We start from the raw sequence: 15127 nt of genomic DNA on the forward strand, positions 1-15127 counted from the left end.
ATGAGAAACATGGCTGCAGTAGCTTTAGCAGGAGATAACTGTAAGAAGTTATTGCTCCAGAAGTGAAATAAAAAACGGCAGATTCAGTGGTGTAGCTCCAGGTCATGTTGCCAGGCAATTTAAGTACTTAACTTTATCATACTATAGGGATTAGTTTGACACAAAGTTGCCTTTGTAGTGCAACCTCTGCTCTGGCCATTATTCAAAGCTACAAGTTGCACATTTTTTAAAAATGTATCCATACTTCTATGACTTTCCAATTCGCACACTTTAGTAAATTTTGTGCCCAAAATGCTGATCTTGTTAGCAAATGTATCCTTAAAATATTAGTTAGCTGCAGGGCCAGTGCTGATGTGATTAAAAACAGCAGTAAGACAGTCAACAGTTACACAGATTCAGTGTGTTACATTTGGTTTCCACGTCACAGTAGGCATGAAACAGCACATTATTATAACTGTAAAATTTTAAAAATTTTATTCACAAATTTAAATGTAGGTTTTACAATCATTCTGAGTGTGTAAGAAGCAGGTTGGCTTTTCAGTTTGTGCAGCATCCCTCCTGTAGTCGGTACCCGCCAAGTCCCGTGCATATTCAGCGTTACACCTACAAAAGTACAATGCGACCCAAAAAGTGACACACGTGATGTAAATTTTGCAATGAATCAACAAAATGTTGTCAAGCAGCTGACAAATGGATAGAAAAAAAAAAAAAAAAGCACCCATTAACAGCGTCGCTTATACAAGCTCAACCGAGTTGGATCCACACTGAGATGTCCCATTTATGGCCCAACAAACAACAAAGCACTTCACTTTGCATTAGCTGAATTAGCTTCAGAGTGAAGAGGTGAAGTTACTTTTACCAAAAATAATGTGGTGATCTTTAGGGACATTTCTGATTAATCATACTGGGCTGAATATTGAATACAAGTGCATTCTTAAAGCAAATTTTAAATGTTACAGTTGATCTCAGCTGCTGCTAGCAAACTTTTTTTGTTATTTATTAAGGAAATCTCTATTTGTTTGGCTATTAAGCTCCCTGTTGAGGCAGAAACATTCACTCAACATTCACTTTTAACATTTCAGCATTTTGGTAAACGTGGATTTTTTGCAAAAAGATTTGAATATTCTAGAGGTAAACAAAAAACTAAGGCTAGCAGCTAGTTAGCTTTCTTTTTATATTATACACATGCAAAAATAAATTTTCTATTTGAACACTTAAAGTTGTTTCATGACCTCAATTACTGAACTATAAGGTGTTTATTAGAAGGGCTGGTTAGTGACTTGTTTTACTTTTCAACAAAGCTGTGCTAATTATTTCCACTCTTTCTGCTTTACTTAGCTAAACTGCTACTAGCCAAAGCTTTTGATTCACCGTACAGACTTAAGAGTATTACTCTTTTCACTGAACTCCCAGTTTGAAAAAAAAGAAAAGAAAAAGGACTTTGCTTTCACAAACTGAACAAATTAAATAAATAAATAAATAATCAAAATGTGGAGATAATGCTGAGTCACTTGTATGCCAAGACTTCATTATCTATCGGGTAAATGGGATGCTAAGACTAGAAGCCAGTTACCTTAAATTAGCATAAGTTTAAACAGGAAAAACTCTGCTAGTTTCTATAGAGAGAAATTACAGTCAACTAGTCTTCTGACATCCTCTTTTTGAGTTTGGTTTTGTAACAAGAACTAAATGTATTCATTAGCAAAGTGCAAAATGTGGGCCAAACCAACTGAGAAAGTATCAATTTTGCTGGAACTTTTGTTTTTACCTTTAGTGCCCGGGAAACTCCTATTTTAATAACAACCAATAATTTTCCTTCTTTCCATTTGTGAACAATTAGTGCTAGTCAAAAATGTCATGTCGTTTGCTACAATCAGTCAACAAAGCTGACATGTCGATATGTTCCTATGGCAACAAAACTACTACTACTAACCAAAGTGGTATAAGTCACAGTGACAAAACGTGTTATTTTTACCCTTTTGTATAAACAAACTGAAAAGCACTGATTGACAGACTTAGACGCCTTCATCCAGACCTTATGCTAAGCTAAAGCTAACCAGCTGTGTTCTGTAGCTTCACATTTACCATACAGACATGTATCACTCTTCACTCAACAAGAAGGTAGATAACTATTTACAAATATGCCAAATTCTTTAAGCTGTGTTGATCAGGCAAATATAAAAAAAATCTGCAAAACAAAACAAAAAATAATAATTAAGGAAATTATGTATTGCACAATGTCAAGGACGAGTGATTTCTTTTGCTACTATTCTGTACAGTTTGTGAGTAGAAGTTCAGTCTGGCAGGTTGTGTATATACAATGTCTACAAGAAAATTTAGTAATACTAAGGTGGCGTTCTGTTTGGGGCTGTAGATGTTTCTGCAGATAATTAAGACCAAAGTGAAGAAAAACAGTCATCTTCATTCTGATCCTGCTTTTAAACGCTTAGTATGGTACACTAGTATACACAAATACTTTATATATATGAGACAACAATATGTGCACACATATAGATTCTCTCCAGTTTCAGAGGCACTCCCTATTGTTAGGTCAGGTGGTGTTAGTTGACAAAAATCTCGAAATTCTCATTCTAACTATCAGAATCATCTGTGTGATTAAAAATATCCATCCTTTGTAAATTCCTCGGAAGACGTCTTAAAAAGCGGCAAGTTGTCCTTTCAAAAAATAACGTTGTCTTTTATTTTCCCCTTGTGTTTTGTTTAGGAGGAAATCGTCCATGTCCCTCAGTGCAGGTCGATGAAATCTGAATCACTGTTCATACCTCTAGCCAACCACCTTTCCATAGAGGCCCCCTCCCACCCCAAAAAATTCCTTTTTTCTTTTTCCTTGTTCTCCCTTCATTTAATGCTCTTTTTACAGAGTCTGTCAAGATAGCGAGAAGTGAAACAAAAAACTTCTCTAACTGCCTTGAAAATAAAAAGACTGTAAAGAAAAACAAAACAGGTTGTTTAATAGGAAGTCTGAAGAGAGGTCAAAGGTCATATTTTCTCATCAGTCATCTCCAGGAACTGGGCATACACATCTCTGGAACACTCTCCTTTTTGGTTGAACAGAAACTTGTAGTAGCTGCCATCAGCACAAATAGCTATAAATTGAGGAGAAGGAGAAATAAATAAAAAATGAGTGTTTGTACCAATACCACACAAAGAATTCACCATATGGTACTACATCAGATTAGGAAGTTATAAAAATTACAAAATCTTGCCTTTTCATGATTGACAGACATGACCAAACACTGCTCCTCAGTGAATCAGAGGCACTAGCTAGTTTCCAGGAAGAGAAGGTGAATAGCTGATGGGCACCAAATTCACAAAGGCCTATTTACTTGACTCTACTTGGCTTTTAGGGTTTTCCACTAGGTGGTAGCACCTTACAAGGTACCTAGTAGTGATGTCACTGAATGAGTCATGAGAGTGCCTCCATCACAAGAATCAAACCTGCCATTTTTAAACCTGGCAATGAAGAAAATAGTCTGCCTTGCCATAATGACTCAAGGTGGTATTCAATTGTAATTGAAAGCTACAAACAGGAAAGGAAAAACTCCCTTTAAACAGGAAGAAACCTCCAGAAAAACCAGGCTCATGGAGGTGCGGCCATCTACCATGACCAGCTTGGGGTGAAGGAAGGAAGACAGGACAAAGACACACCATGGAAGAGAGCCAGAGAAGCAGCAGTACAACTAAAACTCAGTGACTGATTGTGTGCTCACAATAGTGAGAAAAGACCAATAAATTCAAACGTTTGTTGTGATCTAATGAGCTCTCTCAAATGCAACATCAGTTTTTGGCAATTAGGACACAACATGAAATAAAATCATAGCAAACTGTCCAAGACACCCATTTTTGTTCATCTTATTCCTCACATACAGAGTCTTGAATGATCAGCCCCACCAATCATATAGCACAGATTTCATTGTATATTAGTAAATAAACCCAGTATAGCACTTCACTTTTAGACTGCAGGCTGACATATGGGTCCTAGAATTTCTAAAAGTAGAACTGAGGCAGAGTCTTCAGCTGTTCTTGTGGAACCATGATCTTCAGGGCACCCTGAACATCCATTATGATGCTATGGGCTTTGTTTTGACAGTTGAAGATAAAAGAACCAAACACTTAAAGCAAGTTTTTCATACATGGATTAAGCCATGAAACAGCATGTGAACAGCCATGTGTGTAATCAAGCTGTTTTTTAATGAGAGCAGCACTTGAGCCTTAGCTGAAACGCTTAGAGCTGAAGTCATTTGTGCAACTACAATCTATGAGGAAATGTTAACGTGTCTGGAGCTGAGTGTGAGGAGGAAAACAGAGAAGTCCAGAGAGCAACATAAACTAAAATGTTTTTAAAAGAAAGATATAGCGAGCCAATAAGCTAGCTACAATAAAAATACATTTTAAGACGATATTTTGTTATAGACATCCACTCTATATGTACTAACAGAGTTGCTGTGTTAAACAGACTAAAATCAGTGCTATCCCTCCCCATTCTTCTGGTCAGATGATATTAAACTAGAGCTTTGTGGCCACAGAGACGCTGCTTATGTTTGGAGAAACAAGGAAGAGGCATCTAACCTATGGAGCACTGCCCCACAGAGTGAAACACGGTGGAAGTATTGGGGATGCTTCAGTGCATCTGGAACTGGGAATCTAACAAGGTAGAAGGAATCATGAAGAAAAAAGGATATGTGAAGATTTTGAAAGAAAACCTCAAGCAGTCAGGAGCAAAACTGAATATTCTTGTTTCTGTGTGCAAAGTAGAAAAATGCAAACATCCAAATCAAACTAGGGTGTTTGGAAAAGCTGTGTTAGAAAGCATTCACTCTGTTTAACAGCTTAGGGTAATAATTCTGTCCTCGTCTGCAACTGTCAAACACTGTTACATGATCAGACGATGAGTTGGACATTCCAGAAAATATCACATGTGTCTGGAACCTACCTATGACGGCATTGGGCTCTGTTCCAAAGGCACACACACAGGGAGAGCCTGAGGGGACCTGGAACTTGGAGAAGCTCCACTTAGAGCTGAAATATTTAGGCAGGAAGCTGGCTGAGGCCAAGCTGCAGAGACAAAGATAAACAGGGTGTTTTAGGATTTATGTTTATAACATTGCATTGGATGTAATTACTACGCAACAGATTCTTCTCATCATCTAAGTTCAGAAAAAAGAAACACTTAAGCAAAGACCAACCTTGACTGTTTGTTCCTTTTTGGGTCCTCTGCAGCAAATATGTGCACTGTGCCATGGTCACTGGACACACAGATGAGGGACGCGTCCTGGTTAAAATTAATGCTGAAAAGACAGCAGACCAAGAAAATAACACACTTTCAGTAACTCAGATACACAGAGGGACAAAGTAAAGCCTGCAAACTGGTTGCTCTATTAATGAGTGTGCGACACAGTAAGTACATTCCATTAAAGCTTTGCTAGACAGGCACTGAAAGATATAGTTAAAGCTTTCAAAACAGTACAGCCCATACCCTGATTTCTTCCTAAGACCAAATTATATGGGAATCCCTCCTGTAGACTCATCCCCAGCAGGAGGGACCATACTGCATAATGTCAGGTGCCCTGTTCAGTCCAATCCCTGGCTATAGAGGCTGGGCTAGGACAAGGAACCTCACCTTTTGGTGGGAAAGGAACTCGAGGCAGCGTGTCAGGGTGAAAGGCACTGGCTAGATAATATTCAACTCAAGCTTGGACCCTAGAACCAGTCTCTTGAACAGGAGCTGTGTTCCAGTCTGGAGCTGCATTCATTAAAAGGCAACAGGCAGTGATGGGTACCTTGGCTCGCTGCCTGTGTATTGGGTTTTTTCCCCAGTTGACGACGGGTTTGCATCGCTGCTCCTCCAGTCAGGTATATGTCCTGACTGGCACTTGTGCTTCTGTGCTGAATGACAATTCACACTACCCACCCTTCTTGGAAGTTCTGGGTGCGGTGCTGGAGGTTTCCCCACCCAAATGTCTAACTAAAACACTTCAACTCTGGCTGATCGAGTGAAGAGAGGAGCTGTCAACTGATCAGACCTAGTGGTGAGTTGGATCAGGTGGTGAGGGAGGAAGCTGCTCAGGCCCGGTGTGCCCAAATGTTTATTGAGGTTGCACTGGGAGCATCTGTCAGTCTGTGATCTTCAATTCCCACATCTAAGCAAACTTCAATAGCATTCCAAGGGAGGCTGGGAATATCATGTCTCAAATGCTTCTGTAACAACACACAGTTCACAGACATAATCCCAGATCTCCATATCTGGGATTATGTCTGTGAACTGGCAGACTGGAGTGGTAGTTCCCATCCTCAAGGAGGTGCACTGGAGAGCGTACTTCGATTCGGGCATTTATAGGTGCTCACATTAGTTAATCTACTGGAAAGGTCTATGCCAGGTTCTCGAGCCTGGCTTGTTGCTGTGAACAAATGATTAACTGTACAGTTGCAATGAAGGCTTGGTCCACATTGTTAAGTCCAAGCTGGACTTATTCCCACCAGGTGGCTGGACCTCGACAAGAGCTGCCTTTTTTCTCTGATTCTTTTCATAATTTTTATGGACAGAATTTCTAGCATAGCCAGGTTGCAGACAACTTTAGTGGGCTCAGTATCACATCTCTACATTTTACAGATGACATGGTTCTCTAAGCCTCGAGCTAACCTCCAGCTAGCACTACGGCGGTTCACAGGAGAGTGTAAAGCGACAGGAAGGAAAATTAACACTCCCAAATCTGAGGTTATGGTTCTCAGCCAAAAAAGGGTGGAGTGCCCTGTCTGGGCCAAGGACAAGCTGCTGCCTGTGGAGGACTTAAGTATCTCGGCGTCTTGTTCACGAGTGAGGGAAGTGGGAGATTGAAAGACAGATTGTACTGGTCCGCTGTGATAAACAAAAAGCTGAGCATAAAATCAAAGTTGTCAATTTATTGGTTAGTCTATGTTCCTACACACAGAATGAGACTGTTGATACAAGCAGCAAATATTAGCTTTCTCTGAAGGGTGGCTGGTCTTTGACTTAAAGATAGGGTAAGAAGTTCAGCCATTCAACAGGAACTCAGAGTAGAGCAACTAGCCCTCCACATTGACAGAGCTAGCTTGCTAACTTATTATTTAATCATTTTGACATGTTTCTCATGCTGTTAGCATTGTGCTAAGCACTTACCAGTAAATGTTAGCTGCCTGTGAGCCTCGTCTTAGCTCCTGTATGAGCTGACCTGCAGATGTGTCAAAAATTCTAATGAGTGTCCCCTGTGGAAATACAACACAGAACACAAGTTAGTAAGAAATACAGCAAAATACACAACTGAAGGAGTGTCCCTTTACTACTACTTTACTTAATTTTCTAAAGTCCGTACTTTCTCTGATGCAGTAGCTATTCTTGTGCCCTGAAGGTTGAGCGCTATGCAGCACAGTGCCCCCTCATGGGCAGGGATGTCAACTGGAGGCTTCTCTGTGTTGGCAAGGTCCACAATCTGTACGTGGCCTGAATGCGTCCCAGGGAAGGCCAACAGAGAGTTGTTGCTGTTCGGACACAGCACACACAGACCTGAGGAGGACAAGGAGAGAAAGCGAGCAAGTGTTGAAACTGTCACACACCTGAAGACAAGCACTTCCCAAAAAAAAAAACAAAAAAACAAACAAAAAAAACGATTTTTTGCTCTTAAACAAAAGGAACATTTTTAGCCACTGAGCTCAGTTTTTTTTTCACTTATTCTTTTGACCAGAGCAGTAGAACATTTGGGACTACAGTTTTGGTGATTAATAAGTTTCCAAAGAATCAGCATGGTTTAATGGCTTGAGCAAGTCACAGTTTTATTCAAAGGGTAAACTGACCTTTGGGATTGTAGCAGGTCTCAAACACATGCAGCTGATGTGGGTTGTGGGTAAAGGTGAACACTTTGATCATTGAGTCAAGGACCACCACAATCCTAAGAACCAGGGAGAACCGACACACAAGCAAAAATGTAAACTATTAAGTAATGCCAAAAAAAAGGAAAGACTAAATTTAAGAGTTCATTTTTTGGATTTAAATCTTTATCAGCCAGTCTCACTGATATTAAGATCCTTTATTTTATTCATTTACTCTTTTTTTAAAATGGAGTGTGAATAAAAACAACGACGCTATCAGCAAACAAAAAGATCAGAATACAAAAAAGAGGAAAAAAAAATCATTAAAAACTGCTGCAATAATAACTGAGCTACCTGTCACGTCGAAGTTTCACTGCTTTTACTTCTGTTGAGAACTCAATCTCAATGACAGTCTTCTTCTTCAGGTCATCCCAGATCATCACTGTAGAACAAAAAAGCCGTCACATATATAAAACATACTGAATGTTCTACAGGAAGTGGCATTATAGTGTTGAAACATATACAGCATTTAACAGACCTTAGTCATACTGTGCAAAATGTGAAAGTATGGTGGAAAAGTAAAACAAAGGGTTATCTGCCTTGGACCTGGAGATATCCCATCAAACTGATATGTGTTTTGCTTCTTTTCCATTGTAATTTCTCAAAACATTACTGTAAGTACTAACAGCAACATCCCACTGAAATCCATAGTTAACACCCTTTGGAACAAAAGCTGCAGAGTGGACAGGTGAATGTATGCATTTATAATCTGTGGCTTTTAGTACAAATAGCAAACAGGTGAGATTCTCACTGTGTATGACAATGACAGAAAAAAAAGAATCTTTCTTAAAATCTAAAAGTGATCATTTGTCAGATTACAGGACTGGTTTAAATCCAGTATTGACGGTAAAGCAAACAAAGCTGACAAAACATACCTTTGTTAGTTGGGTACTTGGGTTTCTTGCCTCCTCCCACTAGTGCTAAATAGTTACACCTGAACAGCATCTCCACGTGGCCAACCCCACCCTCAAGGAATTCTGAAAAGTACATTAATGGGCAGTAATGTAAAATACTGTTACTGACAGTAAGTGACAGTAGTAGGTAAAAAGAAAAAAAACAAACAAAAAACTGTCTGCACTGCTTGCAGTCTCTAACTGTGGGTTAGCTCAGAGAAAAGAGAGACTGCAGACCTAAAGCAGTTAAATTTGAGTTTAAAGAAGTAAGTGGAGGTCATGTGCTTGGTCACATGACACATGCTGTCTTAGCCATGTGCTGGGTAAAATGTCCTCCATGTTTCAGGACTTGCAATGCAGTTACAACACTGACTTCCTGCGAGCAGCAGCCGCCAAGTTCTAACAATTATTTTGCCTTTGTTTTAAATCACTGAACTCTACACTGTATGGTATTCATCGTTTACATTAGATTTAATAATATAAGACTTTCACTCAGATACTGTTTTTCTTACTCTATTTTATTGAGCTATACATTGTTTGGCTTTTTTATGTTGTATTTACTGCTGTAACACGGGAAATTACCAACTTCTGTGATAAAGCATATCTTATGATTTATTATGTACTAAGAAAATTATTTAAATCAAACTTTAAAGTAAAAATATATCATCACTCAATGTGCCTTCTCATGCAGACAGCTGTATGTAAAGATCTCTGGGTTTCCCCACACGTGGACTTTCGTAGGGTGTGTTACCCAGGTATAAAGAAGGCTCCCCAAGTGTACTCTGATACTGGACAATGCCCTCACTCTTTATTTTAGGGTCACTTGCTGCTAGATAGCCAGTTCCTGTCCTTCCTATCCAGGCTTTTCAGGTTGCTTTTTTGGTGGTCCTCATTTTCACTCAACTGTCTTGAGTCTTGCAATCAGATAGATTCCAACTCCACAGTCTTTGACTGCAGCCGACAATCCACTTTCACAAGGAATTTCCATCAAAAACTGCAAAAACTGAAGGGGGGCTACTGTCACCAGCTGCAGCCCATGATGGTAGAGGAATTTACTGGAAAGGCAGCTGATTATTGCTTCAGCACTTATCCTCACATAACACATATATATATATATATATATATATATATTAGGGGTGCAACGATACACAAAATTCACGGTTCGGTTAGGTTCGATACTTTGGTGTCACGGTTCGATATTTTTTCGATACAAAAAATGTTCATGCTTTTTTAATTTGTCATTTATTAAAATTATAAATATATATTTTAACTCAAAAGTACAGTTTTTAAATTTAATGTTGCTGAAACGACAAAGTAATAAAAACATAAATATCTCATGGAGAAATCCCTCATCTTTGGAAAAGAGAGTTTATTACAGAGAAATGGCTCTTTCCAAAATAAAAGCTATACTATACGCTTCTTCTGGGGTATACTCTCAGCAGCATATTAAACATATCAGGTCCCCATAAGGAGAATCATGTGCTAACGGCTGTCTAAATGACTCGGGTAAAGTTTGTAGCATGCGTGCTTGTTGTTTTTGTCTGCTTCCACTTGTCTTTGCACTAGGATGATGTCGGAGTAAATGTGCAGTCATATTCGTTGTGTTCCCACTAGTGCTGTCAGCGTTAATCTGAAATGACATTAATGCCACAACACGGCAAATCTCCGTTAACGAGCTACCGCGGATCGCCCCGTGCGTGGGGCTGGACAGCGTCAACACGTTAACGAGCAAACTGCGCTAAGCACTAGTTCCCACCCATGTAATTGAGCATTGCGTGGCACATCCGACATACTGTTTTAATTTTGTCCATGACGCGCTTACCTTCAGGGTCATACTTCACATGAAGACCAAAATAGTTCCAAAGGCCAGATCTGAATGAGGGTGGGGGAGGTTCAATTTGCCATGTTGCAACGAGCTAAGCTTCTGTCTTGCTAGCTTGCACTGCGCTCAGTGGATCTGCGCTCGACAGTGCAGCCTAGGCGGAGTAGTCGAACGCAGATCCACTGAGCTCTCAACACAGACAGCATCGTCAGAAGAAAAGTTGATAAAATAAATTAAAAATTTTGTATTGTTCGATACACATGCGTACCGAACCGAAAGCACTGTATCGAACGGTTCAATATCGATACGAGTATCGTTGCACCCCTAATATATATATATATATATATATATATATACATACATATCTCCACATACTGAACTACTTTTGGGAATTTAAAAATGGTTTGTTTGTGTTAGTCTATTTTTATTATATTTGTCCTCTTCAAATTAAACAAAATCAAGGAATTCTTGTGGAATTTCTTTTCAAAGACTGTTTTCCTGTCACTGACTTCTTTTTAAAATGGTTTAATATTTCCACACTGCTTCTTCTAATCCATTATCTAGTATGTGAGCAAACCAGTGATTGTAGAAAATAGTATTTACAAAGTCTGAGGCGTAAAATCCCTACCAACAAAAAATATGACCAATGTCACACTCTTTGCAGTCATGTTACCTTGTTTCTCCTTCTCTTTGAGAGGATCCGTGTTGTACACACGAAATCCATTTTCCATACCGCAGGCAAAGCATCCTGTAGAGAGGCACCGAGGTCAAACAGCAGAAATTACAAGCTGAACACAAGGTTAATCCACTGTTGTTGTCATACAATGTGGTTCTCGTAAATAACTTTACAATATCAAGTCATCTCAAGATTTACAGTAACGAGAACGCACTACAGGAGGACACTGGGAAGAATGATATGCATAGACAAGTGCAGCCCTTATATAGAAAGTGTTTGGATCTCTTCTGGAATTCATATGAAACTGCCGCATCATGTTGACAACGACGACAGTGACGTTTAGTGCCATGGCCCCATAGTGTAGTAACAATAAGTTAACTTCAATCTTCACAAATGTGGCTGACGAGTAACTTTAACAAAAGGTTATGATAGATGCTGACCGCACGGTCAGGAATCACACTCCAACTTTACGGCCTGTGTAAACGTTGGTGGGTGGGGAGCTAGGAAAATGTCGATTTAACGTAAACTACAAATGAACAACATGTTATCTGTATTTTAGAAAATGGACAGTCATAACGAAAAACTGATCATCGGGAAAGCTAACATAAAATTATGCAATTAAGGTGCATTAATGTCGGTTTAACGTTAATTTACCGAAGGGAGCTGTTAGCATTGCTTAGCTAACACTTGCTGACACCCGTTGTGGTCACAGTAATGACTAGTGCGATAAAAAATTTAGCTTATATTAGCATTTGTGCTAAGTTTAAATACAGATCAGTTAGTTAGACATTTTTATCATGTCTGTACCAAATTTTCTAGTTTCTAATTAAGACTCAATAACTGGTTAGCTGAAAACAAAAACGCTAACTATTTTTCGGATAGGTTAGCCTAAGCTAGTGTTAACGTTGAGCGCTTAAAGTTAATGTTTCAAGAAGAGAGAGCACGTAGCCATATTTTCACAATGGACTACAATATCTGAACGTGAAAAACTGTAGTTGTTATTTTAGGTTTTATATTTGAAGACGCTGGCTTAGTAGTGATAGATTAGCATCAACGATGCTCCCAAATCACGTTTGGGAGGACAAAACCCCCCCACGACGCTTCATACCATGATCCTGGTTAAATCCAGCATAGAGGAGTCCATTCCCGTGCGGATTTGAAGGCAGTAAATTCATTATTGTGACAGAACAACCGAATGCCAAACAGCGGTAACAAGTTAATCCAACAACTGCTGTCTGAGAAGCTAACTGGCTACCATTCCTCCTGACTGTGCTGAGTAGGGAGGAGGAAAACAAACGAGGCTGGTTCCTTCTCAGGAAGCGCTGTCACCAGTCGGGAGATCAAAGAGGGTTTGCACCATTCGCTAGCGCATTCAAGAGACGAGAGCAAATGCTGAAATAATTGCAAAAACTTCGTTTTTACTAAATGTTGCTTTCCGACTTAACTAATAAGCGGGTTTCTAAGATCAAAGGGAAAGTCCATCAATATGTAATGCAATCCCATTCTATTGCCCTACAGTTATACGTAATATATACCAAGCACCACGGTTTAATCTGTATTTACCGTCACATGATAAAGTGCATTAAAATATTGTATTAGAAATCATATAACGATCCATCGCCGATATAGCCCCAGTGGCCTAATGGATAAGGCACTGGCCTCCTAAGCCAGGGATTGTGGGTTCGAGTCCCATCTGGGGTGATGCATTTTAAAATGAATTTAGTAAGATGTGGTAGAAAACTTGAAATTTAGACCAACACAACTACTGGTTTACGATCAGCGGAATCCTGGAGGGTCGCTCATCTTTATTTAATAGGGAACTGTAGCATTACATAGCCTAATTTGGCAGTTCTCGAAGTGAAACATGAATGTATAAATACAGCAAAAATAAAACGTCATCAGTGTTCAGTTATCTCTATTCTTAAGTTAGCCAGCAATGATTTATGCTTAGTTTTCTTCACAAGTCCCGTGGAAGCCATGTGTGGAATATGATGCTCTTTTATCTTGTTTATTAGATTAGGGTCTTAGTCACATATACTCACCTATGAAATATCTAGATATACCACCTTCTTTTAATTTGGCATTTTTTGATGATTTATCACTGCACTGACAAGGCCTTAGACTTCTAGGCAATGTTCCCTCTAAGCTGCGCACGTGCGCAATTGCGCACTGCTGGCACGGTCTATGCGCACAGAAAATCTGCGTTGCGCAAAACAAAAAAATACAACCTAAATTGAAATTAAAATTAATACTTTAACAATTCTGTTTTGCAGTGTTAGTCAGTAAGTGACTGGCTGCTCCCATATGGGATTAGAACGATGCCACCTTATCCCATAGTTCAGCCAATAATGCGTATATACGCAGCCAATCAACGTCGTTGACAGGCTATGACAGCGTCCTTATGTGCTGACACCGGTGTTTTAGCTAGCAAAGCGGCGTGGCTAATGTGGAGTGAAGCCACGTTAATGACAACGTGTACAACCATTGGAGATGTGAGCAGGACAGACGGAACAACTGATGGGAAAAGTGTGGACTTTATACCAGTTTTTAAATTGTGTTGATAGGCCACGTAAAACCAGAGTTATGATAAAAATATCTGCAATGTTTGGTTTTCTTCCTGAATACTATCGTTGTTTATATTTACTGCGGGAAGAAACGGTAAAAACGGCGTTTTATAAGAAAAAAGGCTCGAAAGCGCTCTCCGCCTGTGAGCAAAAACAAACCCCACCCCCCTCTGCCTTTCCTATTCGTCCAAAAAAGTACCATGTCGACCAATCAAAAAATGATATGGCAACGTGGCATTTAGTTGTTAAGAAACGGGGAAAGTTTTAGGAGTGACGGCGGTGTTTTGAGATGTGAGAGATTTGAGAAGTTTAGCGCAAATCTTGTGTAGTTAGTGTGTAGTGTAGTCAATAGTTTTGTTGTGTGTGTCAGAACAATGAGGGGACTGCTGAATGTTACAGGTGTTACAGGAGTGATACATCTCCTGTTGTCAGGCCTGCAGGTATCAGGCTGTTGTTCTTCTTTATCTCATAGTGGACAGAAATTATTTTTTGGAGTGGCACAAATAATTTGTGTGGCATCAAATTTAATGCAGAACACCTGATTGTTCTGTAAATAGTTTGAAATGTTTATTCAAAAAAACGCATTGGCTGCATTTTTAGGTAAGCAGCTCCAAAAAACTTTGTTGTTTGCAAAACTCAGTTACTTTTTTGAAGAAGTAACTATATAATTAATTGCCCAACATTGGTCATTATATACTGTATTTTGCAGACAGAGTTACAGGACTCTCTCCCAGACCACAGACTCATAATACAAGTCAGAGCTTTATAAAAAAAAAAAAAAAAGAAGAAAGTTTTGTTTTCGAAATTGGAGTTCAAGTTATTTTTACTTCCAATAGTGTTAACATACTACACAGGCCATGAACAAGATTTTTTTATTTTATTTTATTGTAAGTGGGCTAAAGCAGTTAATTAAAAGTAGTCTGGCATAAATGTAAATGCTGTAATTTGATTATTTTAATAAACCATGTAACTTAGATGGATTTGATGCTGGCGTGACCACAGTGCACACGTCTGATGTCGCTCACAGTGGTCCAAGGGATCGCTCAGGGAGTTTGTGTGTTCGCTCAGACACATGAAAAATTAGAGGGAACATTGCTTCTAGGTAACGATAAGATTAAAATAAATAAATAAATACCAAAGAGCAATGATTCCAGTCCAGTGGTCCCATATGAACATAGAAATCGACAATGGCATCTTTTGTTAACATTTTAATTTTATTATTTTTGCCAGCAATCCTTTACATTCTCTAAAATGTTCTAAATGCTTA

The 15127-nt window shown here is 39.1% G+C and overlaps 1 protein-coding gene across 1 annotated transcript; it reads right to left on the bottom strand.

The window, feature by feature from the left end:
• Positions 1-459: 459 nt before the first annotated feature.
• Positions 460-12758, bottom strand: wdr45b (WD repeat domain 45B). The gene is made up of 10 exons (XM_063481715.1): positions 12405-12758; positions 11294-11368; positions 8781-8882; positions 8200-8287; positions 7831-7925; positions 7353-7543; positions 7160-7245; positions 5208-5309; positions 4955-5076; positions 460-3107 (listed from the first exon to the last, which is right to left on the bottom strand). Exons 1-10 carry the CDS (start codon positions 12469-12471, stop codon positions 3001-3003), a joined length of 1035 nt encoding a protein of 344 aa, XP_063337785.1. The 5' UTR covers positions 12472-12758; the 3' UTR covers positions 460-3000.
• Between the last annotated feature and the right edge of the window lie 2369 nt (positions 12759-15127).

Source organism: Pelmatolapia mariae, linkage group LG8, assembly GCF_036321145.2.
Source record: "Pelmatolapia mariae isolate MD_Pm_ZW linkage group LG8, Pm_UMD_F_2, whole genome shotgun sequence".
Taxonomy (NCBI): Eukaryota; Metazoa; Chordata; class Actinopteri; order Cichliformes; family Cichlidae; genus Pelmatolapia; species Pelmatolapia mariae.

Excerpts from the sequence above, each read along its gene's own strand:
- wdr45b (XM_063481715.1), bottom strand. The coding sequence starts at position 12,471 with ATGAATTTACTGCCTTCAAATCCGCACGGGAATGGACTCCTCTATGCT. Across the intron at positions 8,883-11,293 it reads CAAAGAGAAGGAGAAACAAG|AATTCCTTGAGGGTGGGGTT; the intron begins GTAACATGACTG and ends TGTACTTTTCAG. Across the intron at positions 5,077-5,207 it reads AAAAGGAACAAACAGTCAAG|CTTGGCCTCAGCCAGCTTCC; the intron begins GTTGGTCTTTGC and ends TTGTCTCTGCAG.